Here is a 20,149-nt window from a genome sequence, read left to right on the forward strand (position 1 = left end):
AACTTTTGTACATACATTTTGTATAAAATATATTCTATAATTTATATAAAATATAAACACGAAACAGCATTATTCTCTTTCGACTGGATGGGAAGATAGTCGGCCTAGAAGCACCGATTCTGGAGATTCGCCTGTTTTGATTAAAGAGTTTTGCCAAAATAACGTTTTTTACAAACTATGAAATAGCATCTAGTCCAATATGTGCCTCATACAAAAAATATAGTCACAACTTAAAGCGTTCGTCATATGTGCCCTAGAGTGCCTCGGGGTAAACCACATTGCGTGTCTGATTGTTGGGTGCCAGGATGGTGAGTTTTACTGCACTGCCGGTCCGAGAGGCAGCCACATACAGCTGACCGTGCGAGAAGCAGGGACAGAGAGGTCGACCCCTATTGTCTTGTACGTCTGACCTTGAGCCTTGTTGATGGTCATCGCAAAACATGGCTTGCAGGGAAACTGGAGTCTCCGAAACTGGAACGGCAGCTCAGAGTCTGACGGAATGAGCGGGATCCTCGGCAGAAGGACGACTTCTCCTTTGTATGGTCCACAGGAGATGGTGGCCTCGATGACATTGGCATGTAGGTGAGTTATGATGCAGCGTGCACCATTGGTGGTCTTGGGTGGTTCCATGTTTCGCAGGATCATGATGGGCACACCGAGTTTCAACTTGAGGAGGTGTGGTGGCATTCCTGACAGCTCGAGAGAATTGAGAAGCTCAACAGGGTAAGTGACTGCCTCCTCGTCACAGATGGCACTATCCACAGACTTGTAGATCCTCTCATCGCCGGGAAACTCTCCCATGAGCCAGTTGTTGAGCTGGTTGACATTGGTGTTCAGCGGAGAAAGAATTGCACGCTCAGCCAGCCATTCGGACCGGACTCCATTTGTGGTCAAGCAAGGGTGGACTTCAGCCTTCAGCTCCTCCGTTGTGGAGACAACCTTGCCTATTTCAGGAGGAATCTCGATCGTGTCTGGTTCGGCCGAAAATGGTATCAGTCCATTGCCAATTTCCAGGAGCAGCTTAGAAAAGTCAGTGGCCCCTTCATCACCAGACAGGTGAGCTCGCATGTTGGTGGTCAGGTGACAGTCACATGGCGCCACAGGTGGGACGTCTTCAGGCTGGTGTTGACAATGTTGGATCTGGTACCACTCTTGACCACTGGGAGGATCTGTCGGAAGTCTCCGCAGAGCAGTGTGGCAATTCCTCCCATAGGTTTCTTTACTCCTGTGATGTCCTGTAGTGTGTGGTCTACAGCTTCATAGGCTGACTTGTGAGTCATCGGGGCCTCATCCACAATGATGACAGCAGCATCCTTATTGACCTTGGCCAATGCTGTTCCACGCTTGATGCTGCATGTTGACTGCTCTTTGAAGTGCGTGTCAAGTGGGATCTTGAAGGTGCTGTGCAGCGTTCGTCCTCCCTGGAGCAGTGTTGCGGCAATTCCACTGGACGCAGTAGCAAGAGCAATCTTGCCTCGTGAGCGAATTTTCTTCAGAATCGTGTTGATGACGAAGCTCTTTCCTGTGCCTCCTGGTGCATCTAGAAAGATGATGTTGCTGCTCTTGTTGCCATTGTTGATGTTACCTTGCTGCACCAGTTCAAGGACTGCATTGTAGACCTGACGCTGGTCATCTGTCATTTGCTGTTGGAGATCATCAGCTTGGACAGCCAACTGCTCTTGGTTGTAGTCGACTTCCCTGAAGTATTCTCTCTCAGGCCTATATTCTGTGCCCCTCTCTGGGGGTAGGTAGGTCATACGAACTGAGATGACGACCGCCCATTATGATTACCTTGTCTTCGAGAGAGCAAAGCGCAAGGTTGTAGGTGTGCTCGTTGTAGTCAGCAGTGGGATTGACAACATTGCGACGGTGCTGAAATAGATAGTCTTCAGAAAGGATTTCACGGAACTTATCCCATAGCGTGCGTGGATTGCTAGGAAAACATGCGGTAAGGATGACTGCCATGAGACTCCGGAGGTTTGGTGCAGACTGGCTGATGCTTGCTTCATCCACAACAAGGTGGAGGTGCTGGTCGTTTTCCAGGAGTCCCAATGCGAGACAGGCTTCACGGAAGGACAACTCTTGACCATCCACTGTCCTTAGAGCAGCGAAAGAGGATGAGCCACATACTTCAGTCAGAAGAAGTCGAACGTAGTAACAGTCTCCCTGTCTCGGACTGATGCTGTAGATGCGGCCAATTGCCGGAGTCTTCCGTATTGCATGTGGTCCTTCGACCACCACTTCTCCCCGCTTGCGACAGGTCTACTTCTTGTGTGTCTTGTCCCACGTGTAGTACTCGGGCACCTCGTGGTATTTGAGCGTCTTGGCAAAATCGTCATGATTGCAGAGGTCGAAGAAGGCAGTCAGCGTAGTGGCTGGTGGTGGTCGCTCTGCCCTCTGTATGGCATTGTCCATATTGAAGTAGACTCGCTGGCCATTCTCGAGGTGGACAGCTAGGCCAATGACTGGAGGGAAATGCTCGGAAATTGGGTGCTCTAGGATCCTCCAGACTGCCTCGCTGCTCCCAACGTAACGTGCATTCTGGAACTTAGCTACCTCATCCACTTGACAATTTCCGGCCTCCTCATTGGCTCGCTGCAGTTCAAACACTGTCTGATCGGTCCCCTTGGTGACATTCTTTGTGATATACTTGATGCTGGAGCATATCTCAACGTTGACGTGGCAGATGAATTGGCAGAGGAGGAACGGGTTGTCGGGTACCACCCACTGATTGGTGACTACCTGCACCACCCGTTTTCCCTGCTGGCGCATCTTGATCTCCCCAGTGTAACCACCATCTTCTGGCTTCAGACGTCGGTATTTGGGGTAGCTGTCATTTCCTTGCTCAGTGCTCTGGAGGAATGGCTTTGGGAAATCTTTTGAATACTTCTGGTCCTTCATGCAAGGGCTGTTCTGGTTGAGGTTTCCGCATGGACCATGGATCATATGTGCCATAACCATCATGTGCAGCTCAGGATCTTGTTCCTTGTCGGGAATCTCAGCACCGATGACCATATCAATTTTTTCGAGCTTGACTTTGTCCTCTGGAGCGACCCATATGAGGATGTGGGCATGAGGAAGACCACGCTTCTGGTACTCAATGGTGTACAGGAAGGCTCTCATCGTCCCAAAAGCTCTCTTCTTTAGTAGCTCCATGAGCCTCTTGTGCTTTTGTCGAAAGACACGGGCAATGATGTCTGGCCGATCATGAGCTTCTTGTCCTGGCAAGAGGTTTTGCTGGACCTCGACCCATTTGGGATTTGTTGTCATTGTTATAAAGAAGTCCGGCCTCCCCATGCAACGCACATAGGCCATAGCATCACTCCGCCTCTCGTGCATCCACCTCGGCCCACCTGTGTACGTCGCTGGAAGGACCACCCTTTGCCCAACATTGCGAGGGTCACCATCGCTGGCCATGAAACTGTCACGGAGGTTGCCGTAGTTATCAGCGAGTAAGGTCTTTTGCTCCCGGCGGATAAAGCCCAGTCGCTCTGCCTCGATTTTAGAATATACATCTACCAGAAACTGCAGAAAGAGTCGTCGCATCTGCAGTATGTGATTTCCCCCTCTCGCCATGATGTGGTAGCTGTAGTACTGCAGCTGTATGAGTTTTTGTCCATCTTTTCCAGTAGCAGTCCTGGCCACCAGGTGGATAGTGTAGCCATCCGTTCCATATGGGAACACTATGGGGTACTGTAGTGCATCATAAGATGCATGCAGCTCACTTATCCTTTTGAGTGCCCCATCGCGAAGTTTAAGGACAATATTTCTGGGTTCTGTTGGCTCATTGTCCATTAAGATGGCGACTTCTGGTGCAGACTGGTCATTGTAGCGGCGTGCATGCTCACCACGTGGTCGCTTGTTTTCGCGGGTGATTATCTGGCGCTCTTCCGAGTTATCTCCTTCTGCAAGCATATCTCTTGCAGTCTTCAGCTCACGGACCAGATGGTTATTCTCGTGGAACCACTTTGTGAGCATTTCAATGATGTGTGGTTTGAGGCCGCTGTGGTTCCTGGCAGTCAGCTCTTTGGCGTGCGAGTCGAGGAAGTAGACCTGTAAGAACTTTGGCTGACCTTCTTCAGGTGGGAGCAAGCTGCCAATGCGGTGGAACACTTGACCGGAAGCTCGGGTTCCAGCCCTGTACCTCAGCTTCCTTATGCCCGAAGCCCGTCATCACAAAACTGCCATTATAAGTTCGAATGTTGTCAAGGAAGTGCTTGCTGAGGAGACCTTCGCCAGAGAGAAGTTCCTTCAGGAAGGGAGCAAGGGCAGGGAAAGGCTCAAGGACGACTTTCCCATTGTTGCAGCACACACCTTTGGTCTCTCCTTCGAACTTGTAAGCAGAGCAGTGAGTGCAGGCTTGGTCCATTCGGCCGATGTCTGCGTGAGTTGTTGGGTCAGCCGGGTCATACGTGAATGCCTCCCTTTTGTTCTTTGGTGTCAGGGCCCGAGCTCGTGCTTCTGCAGTGCGGTGATGGTTTGCCTCATGTCTTGCATCACACTCTTCCTCAGTCTCATTTACTCGCAGTTGTTGTTGCCGATGTGCCTTTTCATTAAGCCTGGTCGATCGCTCATCTTGTGTCTCATTTACTCGCTGTTGTTGTTTCCGATGAGCCTGTTCATTAAGCCTGGTCGATCGCTCATCTTGTGTCTCATTTACTCGCTGTTGTTGCCGATGAGCCTGTTCATTAAGCCTGGTTGATCGCTCATCTTGTGTCTCATTTACTCGCTGTTGTTGTTGCCGATGAGCCTGTTCATTAAGCCTGGTCGATCGCCTATCTTGTGTCTCATTTACTCGCTGTTGTTGTTGCCGATGAGCCTGTTCATTGAGCCTGGTTGATCGCTCCTCTTCGATCTCTTGTTGTCTCTCAGTCTGTTTTAGCTTAGCTGAAGCTGTCTTCGGACCAATGCAGCTCTTCCTTTTTCGGGGCATTTCGGAGATTTTGATCAGAAACTGCGTGGAATTAGGCCTGGGTCATCTAAAAGCAGAAAATCGAAAATCCTCATGAAAAAGAAGAAAATAGAAAATCATTAAGTGAAATTTCATTGAGAAACTGCAGCATGTAAAATCAGAGAATCGAGAACCAGAAAAATCGATCAGAAACTGCGTGGAAGTCGGAAGTCATTGTCGTCAATTGAATGTAGCATTTATTTTTTATTCCCTGTCAAATGGCATTGGTCCCATGTCAATCGGATGAAGTTGAATAATTAACGTTACGCCTTTATGACATCATAATTCCGAACCCGGAAGTCGGAAGTCATTGTCGTCAAATAAATGTAGCATGTATTTTTCACTCTCTGTCACATGCCGTTGATCCCATGTCAATCGGATGAAGTTGAAAAATTAACGTAACGAAATATGCTGATGACGTCATAATTTAAAAACCCGAAGTTTAAAAAAAACATTTAAGGTGTGCTGTAGTTTCTCTGAGACGTACTGATTCCAAATATGCCTGTGGTTTTGCTCTGCGATGAGTAGTTCTCGAGTTATAAGAGGACAAACAAACATACTTTACTACTTTATATAATTATATAGATATATAAATACATATATATACAGTCACGTAAAAAAGTAATTACACCCCATGTAAAGTTTTGACTTTTTCAACATATTTCAACATGCAGCTATTTGATCTTCATTTCAACAATATTGATAGATAAAGGTGATATAATATAACAAATATCATGAAACATTTACATTTTGTAGTCCATTGTATAATTTAAATAAACATAAATGCAAATTTCGCATGTGGAAAAAGTAAGTACACCCCGACATTTATCACTACTTCAAATACCTAAAATTAGAATCAGGTGCACCAGCTCAGGTGCAAATGATTACAACATCGTTAGAGAGGATCTTGGAGGAACCTGTCTTATTTAAACCTCAGACATTTAGTTTGGTTTGCTCTTTGTTGTTGAAGTGTGCAGCGTCACCATGCCGAGATCAAAAGAGGTCTCTGAGGCCTTCAGAAAGAAGGTTATAGATGCCTATGAGTCTGGGAAGGGATTTTAAAAGATCTCCAAATAATTTGAAATCAATCATTCGACTGTCCGGAAGATCATCTACAAGTGGAGAAGATTCCAAACAACTGCCAACTTGTTCAAGCCAGGCCGCCCCAGCAAGTTCAGCCCGAGAGCAGACCAAAAGATGCTGAAAGAAGTCTCTGAGAACCTCAGAATGTCATCACGGGACCTACAGGTAGCTCTTGCCACTGTTGATGTCAAAGTGCACGAGTCTACCATTAGAAAGAGGCTGCACAAATTTGATCTACATGGGAGGTGTGCCAGGAGGAAACCTTTGCTGCCCAGAAAGAACATCAGGGCAAGACGAAAGTTTGTCAATGAACACCTTGGCAAAGACCAGCACGTCTGGAACAATGTGCTCTGGACAGATGAGTCAAAGGTTATAGCTATTTGGCCACAGTACCAGAAGACATGTTTGGCGAAAACCAAAGACAGCATTTGACCACAAGAACCTGATACCAACTGTAAAGCATGGTGGTGGAAATATTATTGTTTGGGGCAGCTTTGCTGCATCAGGGCCTGGGCTGCTCACCAACATAGAATCCACTATGAATTCTTCATTGTACCAGAGGGTGCTTGAGGATAATGTGAGGCCATATGTCTGAAAGTTGAAGCTCAACCGAAGGTGGAGCTTGCAACATGACAATGACCCTAAACATACCAGTAAAATCCACCAAGGAATGGCTGAAAAGAAAGAAATGGAGGGTTCTGGAATGGCCAAGTCAAAGCCCGGATCTAAATCCCATCGATATATTGTGGGGGGATTTGAAACGAGCTGTGCATGCAAGAAAACCCTCAAACATCGCACAGCTGAAAGAATTCTGCATGGAGGAGTGGGCAAAAATTTCTCCGAGTCGATGTCAGAGACTGGGAGACAGTTATAAGAAACGTCTACTTGACGTTGTTTCTGCCAAAGGGGGCAATACCACCTATTAGAGCCAAGGGTGTACTTACTTTATCCACATGCGAAATTTGCATTTATGTTTATTTAAATTATACAATGGACTATAAAATGTAAATGTTTCATGATATTTGTTATATTATATCACCTTTATCTATCAATATTGTTGAAATGAAGATCAAACAGCTGTATGTTGAAATATGTTGAAAAAGTCAAAACTTTACATGGGGTGTACTTACTTTTTCACGTGACTGTATATATATATATATATATATATATATATATATATATATATATATATATATATATATATATATATATATATATATATATATATATATTGTTACAGATGTGGTGGTGGACGTTATTTACCGAGCGGTTTGGTATGACCACGTCTGCACAAGTTACCCGATTATACCCGAACGTTGACTAATCGCGCTACGCTAGGTCAATGAAGGAAAAGACACACGGCTGGGATTAAAATGACACGACACCAGGGATACGGTTCTCAAGACCTCCGGAGGAGATTATATTAAGGCGGAAGGTCAGATTACAGGGATGAGAGGTACAGCATAGTAAGACAAGCACTTAGACACACTCTTATATTATTCCCAACAGACGACAGATAAACGGGACAAGGCTGACTCACACGGGGATTGATGGCAAGGAAAGCGGGTATCGATGGCTCAAGGTGCACTCTTGGCTCAAGGACAGGGTACTGTACGGTCCAGTAGATGCAGGAGGTTTCACAGCGCTCGAGGTGGCGTCTTGTCGTCTCAAGCTCGGGGCGCATCTCTCGGTCTCACCTCACATCCGGCAAGTCGCTGCGTATATCCGGCGGGGAGTGACACGCCCTCGGCTCGTTAGCTCCGCCTCGTGGAATCGGCATGTTGCTTCTCATTGGGTGCGTGCGGGGGGTTTACCAGGCTCCGCCCTTGACGAGGAGCTGACAGCCAGCCCCTTCGTGGTAACCCCGTGGAGCGCATGGTCATGGCGGCTAACCGAGCTGGTGGGAGGACGCACACTCCCCCCGCGCGCCGTGGTTGTAGTTGTTGTTGTAGCTGTAGTTGTTGTTGTTGTTGTTGTTTGGGGAAGAAGATGGAAGGAGGTATGGGAAAGGTCCTAAACTCACTACTGGTGCCATATAATCACATTCTGGTGCAACGAAGAGTCATAATTAATGGAAAGGAGTCCTTAACTGACATAGACTAAGAATAACTAGCAAGATGTCCGAAAGTTGTCTACGTGAGATGCGGTGGACCTGGGCACGACATTTAATGGGGGAAAAAGGGGAAGGTCGGTTCTACAGAGTGTTGTTTACAGACAATGGGACTAGGGAATGGGGGATTGGGGATAGTTGGGGAGTATTGGGGAAATAGGGGAATATTTACAAGCGGATATGGAGGCCAAATTCCATATTCGCAACACTGCACCCTTCTCTACCCTCGGGGCGTCCCGACCCGATAAATTTTTACCTACTTTAGTGTGGCACGCAATGTAGTTCCCTCTACTATTAACTCTACCCTGAGTGCGACAGTTTTACAGATATTCACAAATGAGTAAATATGTCCCCCTGCGACGTTGCACCCTTCTCACAGAAACACACCCACAGGATAACCGAATCTGGAAAGAATCCTCAAACTAAACATACAGCCGGTAGGGAGCATTATTTACACAAGACTACGCTGATATTTACACTACGATCCAGGACCTGTTTTTGGAGGAACACATGCAGATGTTATGCATAGAGAGAGCACGCATGCCAGCATCGATACACCAACCCACGAGTGCTCTGTGGCCTACGGCCTTTAATAATGTGCAGAGCACCCCTTCCAAGCATCAAGCACCACCCCATCACACAGTGAGCACCATCCGGTGCACCAATAAAGTGTTTATGAATCATTGTGTGGTGTCGCAGCCGGCCGATGTTCTGCCGCTGGTCTTGCCTTCGTGTGGTGCACTTGGCCTTCTTGCCTCTTTCAAAAAATAAAGAAAGGCGCCAACCGCGTCCATTTCTATATTGTGGCCTTCAGTGGTGTCAACTAAAAGTGGTTCACCTGCATGGCATAGGTGCCACGTTGACCCATAGGTCCATCCACGGGTGGTGCTTGGCCGCAAAAGAGCTGCGGTCCATGGTGGGTGGCCACAAACATTGCGGTCCATATGGTGTATCGATCCAGGCAGCAAACAGCGAAAGTGCAGGCCCACAACTGCGAAGCCAGCACCTCTCTCTCCTCTCTCTCTACCCCAAAGCCAGATCCTCGGAGGTGGGAGACAAAAGAAGCAGACAAGTGAGTAAGGTGGTAAGGGCGCAAAAGTGCACGCAATGCAAGGTAATGCACACTGGGGGCACATGGGAACCAGGTGAGACAGGTACGTTCCTATCGTACGCCCCCCCCCCCACCAGGTAACCTACATGGCCCCTCCCTTACCCCTTACTGTATCCACAAAACACAACACTACCCATAAACATCTACTTTACAAATCAACAAACATCCCTACTGTCTTCCCCGTTCCTCCCATAAACCAAATTCGTCTTCTCTCCCTCCTAACCAATCAAATTTGCTATTTCCAACTCTCATCAAAATTTGCCATCTCCAACTCAACATCAAAATTTGCCATCACCAATTCATCATCAGTCCCTCCTAAGGAGGGAGAGATGGAATCACCCCAATGTCTCATCCACGTCGTGATGCGTCTCACAAATCCTCACAGCAATTCTCATTTCCTGCACCAAGACAAAGAAAACACAGGTGTGGAGTCATCATCATCACCACAGGTAAGTGGCTGCGTATGGTGCGACAGGTTCATCAATCCTAACTATTTCCTAAATGACTTTAACAACTTTACACTACCCGGGGTCTTTCTCCGGCCAAACCATTGGCCCTCTTACACTATGGGTTCTAAAAACCAATTCCCATTGGCCAACTGTGGTGCTTTTCAATTTGGGGTCTCACTCCCCCGATTCATCTCCCGGTGCCCTCGCACAATTTCTGGGCTGTGGCGTGTACCTCTCCCAGTGGGTCTACCCACCTGCACACCTCCACCACTGCAGTTGCCTCCGAGCTTACCTGCTCCTTACCCTAACCTAACTACCTGGGGAAGGCCCTCTGGCGCTCTCCCCACTCGGTGCCCTCTCTGGCACTGGGCTACCCGGGTCCATCCTCCGGATCCTCGGGCCCCATCCACAACTCTACCGGCTCCCAGAGCCCACCTGCGGCCTCACCTGGCCGACATCCTCACAGTGGTGGAGTGCCCAACCAACTACACACACTTACAGGCTACACGCCCAGCCATTTCCACGACACTAATGCACCCATCCACAATACCATTCTGCAACCGCACCACAAATGCCAATATCCAACCACAATTTACCTATACCCTCTACCTAACACTTACACTACCCGCCCCGGGTACTCGTGAAAGGGGTCCACTCTTCCCCCATCCACACCTTCGCACCATGCACACCACTCCGTACCACTTACTCCAACTCTCTCCACACACCCGTACCTGCACACCTGTGCTCTCACACCTGGTGCCACCTGCACCCTTCTCTCCCCAAGCGCATTCGCGCTGATCCACAACACTCACTACTCATACACGGCTCCACACACCTGTCCAGTTGCACACCTGTGCAATCACACCTGTTCAATTCTCACACACACGGCATCATCTCAGCTAACTACTCCCTTCTGAAACTTGCGCTTCCCAGTCGTCCCTTTAAACTATTGCGCTCCCTCGTCATTATCATCCACACTAATCTACCTGCGTCCCCACTACAGGTATCAGTCACTAACTAAACTTAACGTTACCTAATGTCAATCTCTTCTAGATCCCTACAATATAACCTAACCCACCCGGGCTAGTTTTCACTGCCATACACCCCATAATCTAGTGCTCCTTTGCCCCCACATGGGAAGGGTGGCAGGGATGCCAGCCTTACCCACCGGGCCCATCGCTCACTACCAATTTTGCACATCAAATTTCAACAAATTAAAAATTTGCCAATCACTACCCATCATCTGCCAATCACTACTGCCAATCCCTTGCCAATCATCAAATTTTGTTTTTCTCCAATTTTGGGTCCAAAACACTAACCTCATCACCCAGTCTACTCAATAATGCCTCTCGGTGCGCCAATTCCTGTCCAAAGCCCGGCTTCGTAAAGCCAAGCAATGGATGCTGGTTGTTTTGTGCCGGCGGCAGGATGCGTCCGGCACTCGGTGCAGGGACGGGGGCTTACCCGTGCCGAGATCCCACGCACCACCTCGGCGTGGAGCCATCCAATGCCCCGATCTAGACCTACCGGCACGTCTCACCAAAAAGTGGTCGCCATGACGACCCTTTCTATCGGGCTGCCAGCTCCGCCTAGTGGAGCACGGACGCGGCCGTTCAAAGCGAGGCCCGGCACGCACCGAGGGCCCGCTTCGGCTGAAAGTCGACCTAACCTCTAACCTGGTTACCGTCGATGCTTCACCTGGATTCTGACAAGCATACGCTACCCCTTTCTTGCTCATACATGCAGCCGTCTCCATGCTCCTCGTACCTTTCCTTACACACCCAGGTACTCCCATTCTACTCACAGCCCTGGTCACACACCTGACCACCGAACACTTTGGCACACATTCGTTGGTAGCACACCTCACCAACACACCTCTTCGCACCCCCTCCTCGGTCACCTCCTCTGTGACAATCACAGGTGTGCTCTTACTCGCACATCCTACCACGTGCCTCACTACCAATTCCAGCGTGCATTCCCACTCACGCTCTCCCATTCCAGGTGTGCATCCTTCCATCCCAGGTGTACATCCTCGCTCACCTGTCACAACCAACTCACTCTCCTTGTCACTCGTACTACTCTCACCACCATTCTTGACAGCGCACTCACCCTTACTCTTGACAGCGCACTCTTTCCTCAGGCACCTGTCCGTTACACACCTTTCTCGCGCACACTCTTGCGCACACTCTCCCGTCACACCCTCTGTAACACTCACCACAGGCATGCATTCTTCCTTGCCTTTGACAGCGCACTCTCTCCCCATGCACCTGTCCATCACACACCTTTCTCGCGCACACTCTTGCGCACACTCTCCCGTCACACCCTCTGTAACACTTACCACACCGCGCTTCCATGTGCTCCCTCGCACACGCGCTACGACCGACTCACTTTCGCCAGCACCCTCACTCCTTGGCACGCACTTTTTCCTCACACACCCCAGAGTCGGACTTTCTCGCACACCTCCTTTTTCACACAACAGACCTGTCGCACACTTCACCAGCGGCCTCTCACGAACACCCGGGTCCATCTCGACCCCCAAGCTTCTTAAATCACCTGGCGCATCATACGCACGACCATATTGGTCCCCACTTACACCGGGTCCTCTTCCTCTTCGCTTCTCCTCCATCACCTGCGAATCCCTCATCCGGTTAATGAGCACATCATCACGATCCGAACACAGACTTTGGACCAATTCTTTTATCTCCTCTTTTATCTCTTTGTTATCCCCTCTCCGTCGCTTCTTAATTTCGCTCATCCCTTCTTCCACTTCTTCTAGTTTCTGCTTCACCTCTTTTATTCCCCGGTACGTCTCCTCAAGCTCGTCCTCCAAGGCTACCTTGACCGTTTCCATGTGCGTCCTCACCTGCCGGTCCTTCGTCTCCATTACCTCTATCACCTCGTCCAACCTCGTTGTCAGTCCCTCACGTACCATCTGACATTCCCTCTTCGTCGCTACCAAGTCATCTTTTAGTTCTTTCTGTGTCGCTTTTAAACCTCCTAATACCGCAGTGTTCCTTTGAACCCGCTCCGTTACTTCTTTTTGTCCCTCCGTCAGCTGCTCCACCTCCTGCGTCAGGTCCTCTATGCCCCCTTGTAACTTTACAGTCCCCTTTCACACCTCCTTCTCCATGTGCTCCTCACAGTGCCTCACCTCCTCGCGCACTCCTCCGACCTCCTCACTCACACCTCTTCTGATCTCCTCTCCCATCACTTGCATCTCCTGCCCAGATGCCACCCTCATCTGCTCCATTTCCTCCCTGTGAGCATCCAGTTTGGTTTCTACCCCCATTCTGACCCCCTCTATCTGCTGCCCCATTTGGTTAACTTCCCTTTCCGCTTGGTCCCTCATGTCCCTCAATTTGCCTTCCATACTGTTTTCTAACCCCTCTAACCCATTTTTCACTCCCTCCATCTGATTCTCCTGGGCAGCCATTCTATTTTCTACCCCCATTAACCCCTTTTTCACCTCTTTTATCCCGTTGTCTAACCCCTCTATTCTACTCCCTAACCCTCCGATCTGGGCCCCCATTTGGCCCTCCAATCGCTCACCCATTTGTTCCATAAGGGCCCTCATTTGCAACATAAAAAGGTTCGGATCCACCAGGGGCGCTGCCACGGTCGCGGGCGTGGACGCCGTGGCCACCTCGTGCGTGACAACGCTATTTTGCGACCCTGCCGCCCTCACTGCTTCGCTCTCCTCGCGTCCCTCAATTTGGTCCTGGACCGACCCTGCCTCACTCTCCCCTACCGGACCCCAGCTGTCTTGGTCTGCCATAGCGCGACTTTCAAAATTCGGGTTTTTATTTTTGTAAAACAAATTCAAATTTCGCCGTTATAATTTCGCGCGGGAAACGCGCTCCGAATTGATTCTACTACAAATTTGGGCCTAATAAATTTAGTCCCGGGTTCGAATTCCACTCCTCGACACCAATTGTTACAGACGTGGTGGTGGACGTTATTTACCGAGCGGTTTGGTATGACCACGTCTGCACAAGTTACCCGATTATACCCGAACGTTGACTAATCGCGCTACGCTAGGTCAATGAAGGAAAAGACACACGGCTGGGATTAAAATGACACGACACCAGGGATACGGTTCTCAAGACCTCCGGAGGAGATTATATTAAGGCGGAAGGTCAGATTACAGGGATGAGAGGTACAGCATAGTAAGACAAGCACTTAGACACACTCTTATATTATTCCCAACAGACGACAGATAAACGGGACAAGGCTGACTCACACGGGGATTGATGGCAAGGAAAGCGGGTATCGATGGCTCAAGGTGCACTCTTGGCTCAAGGACAGGGTACTGTACGGTCCAGTAGATGCAGGAGGTTTCACAGCGCTCGAGGTGGCGTCTTGTCGTCTCAAGCTCGGGGCGCATCTCTCGGTCTCACCTCACATCCGGCAAGTCGCTGCGTATATCCGGCGGGGAGTGACACGCCCTCGGCTCGTTAGCTCCGCCTCGTGGAATCGGCACGTTGCTTCTCATTGGGTGCGTGCGGGGGGTTTACCGGCTCCGCCCTTGACGAGGGGCTGACAGGGAGCCCCTTCGTGGTAACCCCGTGGAGCGCATGGTCATGGCGGCTAACCGAGCTGGTGGGAGGACGCACACTCCCCCCGCGCGCCGTGGTTGTAGTTGTTGTTGTAGCTGTAGTTGTTGTTGTTGTTGTTGTTTGGGGAAGAAGATGGAAGGAGGTATGGGAAAGGTCCTAAACTCACTACTGGTGCCATATAATCACATTCTGGTGCAACGAAGAGTCATAATTAATGGAAAGGAGTCCTTAACTGACATAGACTAAGAATAACTAGCAAGATGTCCGAAAGTTGTCTACGTGAGATGCGGTGGACCTGGGCACGACATTTAATGGGGGAAAAAGGGGAAGGTCGGTTCTACAGAGTGTTGTTTACAGACAATGGGACTAGGGAATGGGGGATTGGGGATAGTTGGGGAGTATTGGGGAAATAGGGGAATATTTACAAGCGGATATGGAGGCCAAATTCCATATTCGCAACAATATATATATATATATATATATATATATATATATATATATATATATATATATATATATATAGACTGTATATACACAAAGAATTAAGTTAAGCACCCCCCCCGTTTTTTTACAACCTCGCACATTACAAGTTTGTTGTCGTCAAAACAGTGTAATATACCCATGATATTGCTATATTTTCTGGAGAAGTGATATTATGGTCACATAAAAACATAACAATCATGCCGTTTTCAATATTTTATTCTGAATAATTTAAGGTGAAATTTTTTGGGAATTTTAGGCATATTTTCACCTCAATTTAAGTATGGAGCTATAGGTCCATCACGGACAGTGTGGATGACGTTTATGTTTTCTAACGTACAGTCATTGTTCTGAGAAGACCTCTAGCGATCTTTGCGTCAATAACGTGTGTAGGACCCACGTGATCGGATCACTGACTCAACCCTACGTCTCATAGACCCTGTAAGCCGTCGTATGCGTTGCTGTGGCAGGTTGTTCCATTCCCGATGTAATGCACGTTCCAATTCATCCAGATTGGCTATTGGAGGGACCATCTTCGCAACCTTAGAATATATGCCAATGTATACATATACACAAAGAATATATATTCGGGGGTGCTTAACTTAATTCTTTGTGTAGGGGTGCTTAACTTAATTCTTTGTGTATATATAAATGCCAGACTTGGCATTTAATATGGAATATTTTTTTTGTGGGGGTGAACTTACTTTTCAAGATGTCTTAGAACCAAAAGTTCATTGGAATTATGTTGAAATTATTCTAGATTTTGTTAATGTGACCTTCAAAGGAAACAAAAACCACATTTGACATTTCGAAACAAATAAATTGATCCTTGAAAGTGATGTAAACTGATATCGAACTCAATTCATGGACAGTACTGTGTTAAACTTCTGTACGTTTTCCAGAAGTATCTCTTTATTTTGCACATTAGCTAAAAAAAATTTTAACAAAAACAAAAGTTAAATTAGGACTGGGATTACCGACAGTAAAATTACAGTTCAGTACTTCGTGTAACCCCCACGAGCATTCAGGAGAGCACGGACAAGTTGAAGCATGCTGTTCACGAGATTTGCCAAGGTTTGGACAGGAATATCTTGCCATGCAGTGATAATAGCCTGCTGCAATTCACGCACAGAGGTCGGCTGCTGGTCCAAGTGGTCGATTTGACGCGTTAATTCTGCCCACAAGTTCTCTATCGGATTCATATCCGGGGACATGGCAGGCCACTCCATATGCTCTACACCACGGTCAGCAAGAAAGTGTTGGATCATGCGAGCACGATGAGGCCGTGCATTGTCATCTTGGAAGACAAAGTTTCCTCGAAAGGCTGCACGAGCAAATGGAAGCAATGTTTCTTCCAGAATGGCCCTGTGCTTGAACTGGTTCAGGTTTCCATTCAGAACAACCAGGTCAGTTTTGCCCCCTGCATGAAAAGCAGCCCAAATGGTCACCCCAACACCTCCAGCTTGGACTCTTGGCACTATACAATCTTTGTTGTAGGCTTCATGCACTTGTCTGTGCAATCGGACGCAGCCATCTTGACGATAGACCAGAAATCTAGACTCGTCAGTGAAGATCACATGATTCCAGTGTCCTGGCTGCCATTGACGGTGCTCTCTGGCCCACTGCAATCGGCGCTGGCAGTGTTGTCTGGTCAGGCGTGGCTTTCTCAGGAGACGCCTGGCATGATAGCCTGCTTGAACCAGTCGTTGGTTGACTAGCCTTCTGGATACAGGCACATTTGTCAGTTGCTGCCACTCAGCCCTAAGCCGATTAGCTGACTTGGTACGGCCATTGCAGACTAACCGGTGCAGCTGGCGATCATCCCTCCTTGTGGTTCTGCGGGGACGTCCTGGCCTCGGTATTGGATTAGGGACACCCCTATGAGCATTTCGTTTCAGGATCTTTGACACCAAACCTTGAGTGCTGCCATACTCCCGAGCAATAGCACGCTCTTTCATGCTGTAATTTCGTAAAGCCACCACTCCATGACAAACAGCATTGTCGAGTTGACGGACCATCTCCAGAGGAAGCGGCAATACCTTTTGGAGATGTGCAGCAGTTGTTTTCCACTAATACAGAACGAAACAACCCTTGTATACCTGACTGTGAAGCCAATCGTCAAATGCACCTGTCTGTACATTTTGCCACACCACCTGTGATATAATCCTGTTGTTGACTTCTTGCTGCGACAGATAATCAGTGACATGGTTCTTTCAACAAATAAATCACCAAAGTGTAAAAGAAACTCACCAGATTGATATACTGAGTTAAGAAAGTAAACCCCTTGTATACCTGACTGTGAAGCCTGACTGACTTTATTCTGAAGCCTGACTGACTGAAGCCTGACTTTATTCAAGAATAAAAAAATATTCCATATTAAATGCCAAGTCTGTGTGTGTGTATATATATATATATATATATACACATACATACATACATACATACATACATACATATATATAGCAAGTCAGCACTCAAGACTTTAAATTGATATCACCCAGTGGGTAAACAGCACTTAAGTGCCTGGCTCTCTGCCACAAAGACAGGGCCTTTAATGGCTCAATGCCAAAACCTTGGCACTGACACGAAGTAGGGTTGTTAAAAGCCCCGTTGTGGGTGTGGCAGAGAGCTGCCCATGGGTCGAGGCAATGCTTCAGTGCCGTTTGTCCAATGGGTGGACAAATGGCACTCAAGATCACACTTTCTTGTATGTTCATATGTATGTGTGTGTATAAGCTCACAATTTATTTTAGGGTTAGTCAGCCAGAATTACATATTTTGGGCCTCAATGGGAAAACAACTAGTAATTACAAGCAAAACTACAGTCACAAACTGTACTGGCGGTTTTAATTATTTTGCTTCGTTTCAGTAACAAACCAGATGTTTCACAACGAAGCATAAATTGCAAAACAATTTCAACATTTTATTTCAGAAAGATTTGAGGATGATAGACATACATTTCAGGAAGTCGAGACCAGAAATAACCCCAGGGAGCAGTGGCATGGGTGATAAAGGAAATGGACCAACACAGAACAATCATAACCAAATCATCAATGCAGAAAGTTAAAATGACCAAAATAGGAAGACGAGCTCATAAAGCATTGCAGGGTATGTGCATATAATAACAGGGTGTGCTGCAAGGACCAATTTCATAGCTTTCCATCTTCAGCAGTATTGTACCTTGCCTTCAATGCCCACTAATCTAGGCACCTAATCGAGAATGTTTAGATAGCAAGGCGTCACCAGCCTCGATTCTGGAAGAGGACGGCAGTTCCGTACCGTACACCAAGCCTCTAACTTGAGCGCAAATGCACTCAGCCATAACGAAATCCGTCATGTTAATAATCCAGCCCTTTTGCCCCAGAGCGAGAGCAAAGTGCCATGTTGCATGAAATTAATTAAAAGTATCTATGTATTTCGACCTCATACTCTTGAACATTGGAAGATCAGAAAGAGTTAAAGTCACCTTGTGCGAGTTGAAAATTTGCCTTAAAAATAATTATATATTCCATTCATTGCATGGACATGGAAGCAATATATGAAAACAAAGGTAAAAATTTACAAAAACACTTGCTAAATACCATATAGGAAAAATTGTATTGTATTGTATTGTATTGTATTGTATTGTATTGCATTGTATGAGAAGAGGTAATGTTCAATACTGCATGTAAAAAAAAATTCAGTTGACAATTAGTCATGACACAATGTTTTGTGGACTTCCGATCCTGTGGTAGAAATAAATAAATAAAGTAGTACCTTCTGACCCCATGACCATGTGGTAGATATCTGGGCCGGTAGACAAACGTGGGCCCTGACAACTCTTCTCTAACACACCACAAGGTGTTACCACCTTCAAATGCACCAACTGAGGACAAAAATAAAAATTAGGAAAGTTAGCAAACATCGACTGCCCCACATGGCTTGTTATTATCCCCATCCTTTAAAAAATAAAAATGGGAGGTGTAGGGGAGGGGGTGGGATATTGTAACCAGTTTGGTCTGTCTGGCCGTCTGTCTGTCCATCACGCTATCTCCTCCTAAACGGTTGTGCAGAAATTCACCAAACTAGGTAGTTATGATCACCACAAGGCACAAAGGTGCGAGAGCATCATTTTTGGCCCCACCCAGTGGGAACTGGGGTGGGGTCAAAAGATTGAATACCAAAAAGTGCAATTATGGGCACATTTTAAAAGAAACTTTGAGAATGCAATCATTTTGTGCACGCATGAAACATGCATCGATTTTTTTTGATTGTACTCCCAATTCATGCCCCAAGGGGTGGGGACTTAGAGTCACAGGGGTCAAAGAAGAAGATTTTTTGAACTCAAAATTTGATATTGGGTCATTCTTGGTGGAACATTGTGCCATTTATACCGTCGTCAGAGGAGAGAGTATTGCATTTGAGTCGATTTGTTTGTTTGTGTGTTTGTTTGTTTGTTTGTTTGTCTGTTTGTTTGTTTGTTTGTTTGTTTGTTTGTTTGTTTGTTTGTCCACACAGAATAAATATGATTTTCTCTGCAAGTTGGTCCGATTGATAGGAAATTTTCACCATAGGTGCAGCTCCACCTGTAGAATTTTTAAATTATAAATATGACGTCATACGTCACGTGGTATGGCCGCCATCTTGTAAAAACCGAAAAACGTTGCACCTCTATATCTCCGAAAGCGCTGCATAGAAAAAATTGAGACATGGCTCATTGCAAAGAACTCTCCATGGGGAATAAAATATGTTAATGATGATGTCATAGGTGCCTCCATTATGACGTCATAATTCGACAAGTACAAAACTTCATCCGATCAAGATGAAATTGCTTGAGCATCATCTAGGGATAAATTTGTGGAGAAAAAAACAACAATGACGTCATTGGTCATGTGGTTCGGCCGACATATTTGTTTAAACACAAAAGCAATAAAAACCACTGAAAATACGTCCTGGCGAGGGTCTGCAATCTCTGATTGCTCTTTCTTGTTCAACTTTGTTTTGGTGAGAAGCGTGGGGATTTGCAATGGCACATTATTGACTTCGCTATAGTTCATATTGCTCTTTGCACAATGTGGCAAACGCATTCGTCGATTATTACCAACACATTAGTGGATTATTACCATCCCATTAAGAAACCAATCAGCATCTTTGTATAAAATACATATTAAGTTGGAATTAAAAATGAAAATTGCAAAAAAAGAAAGAAAAAAAAAGCAGAATATTTTCAACAAGGAGAGAGACATTTCTAGTTTTCAACGTTCCAACATTATTGTGACACTAAAATTTTGACAACTCTTCTGAGCCACAAAATTTCATGCAAAATGAAGTCATGTCGATTCATAAAGCAACGGGGCGATGTCATCATGCTGTTGTCACCTTCTGGGTTAATATCGTATGTTAGATCAAATTTTGCAACACGTGACTCCT

At 46.8% G+C, this 20,149-nt stretch overlaps 2 protein-coding genes across 3 annotated transcripts in view; both read right to left on the minus strand.

Annotated features, from left to right (window-relative positions):
- Window positions 1–20,149, minus strand: part of LOC144891851 (THAP domain-containing protein 1-like) — a 656,480-nt gene that overhangs the window by 425,408 nt on the left and 210,923 nt on the right. The window lies entirely within an intron of this gene.
- Window positions 1–20,149, minus strand: part of AGPS (alkylglycerone phosphate synthase) — a 298,511-nt gene that overhangs the window by 188,868 nt on the left and 89,494 nt on the right. For both annotated transcript variants that reach the window (XM_068131918.2, XM_078787059.1), the window contains one exon: window positions 18,497–18,605. In XM_068131918.2, the coding sequence (XP_067988019.1) occupies window positions 18,497–18,605 (109 nt within the window). The remainder of the gene's footprint in view (window positions 1–18,496; window positions 18,606–20,149) is intronic.

The sequence above is a fragment of the Myxine glutinosa genome, chromosome 1 (genome assembly GCF_964187855.1).
Source record: "Myxine glutinosa chromosome 1, kmMyxGlut1.1, whole genome shotgun sequence".
Classification (NCBI taxonomy): Eukaryota; Metazoa; Chordata; class Myxini; order Myxiniformes; family Myxinidae; genus Myxine; species Myxine glutinosa.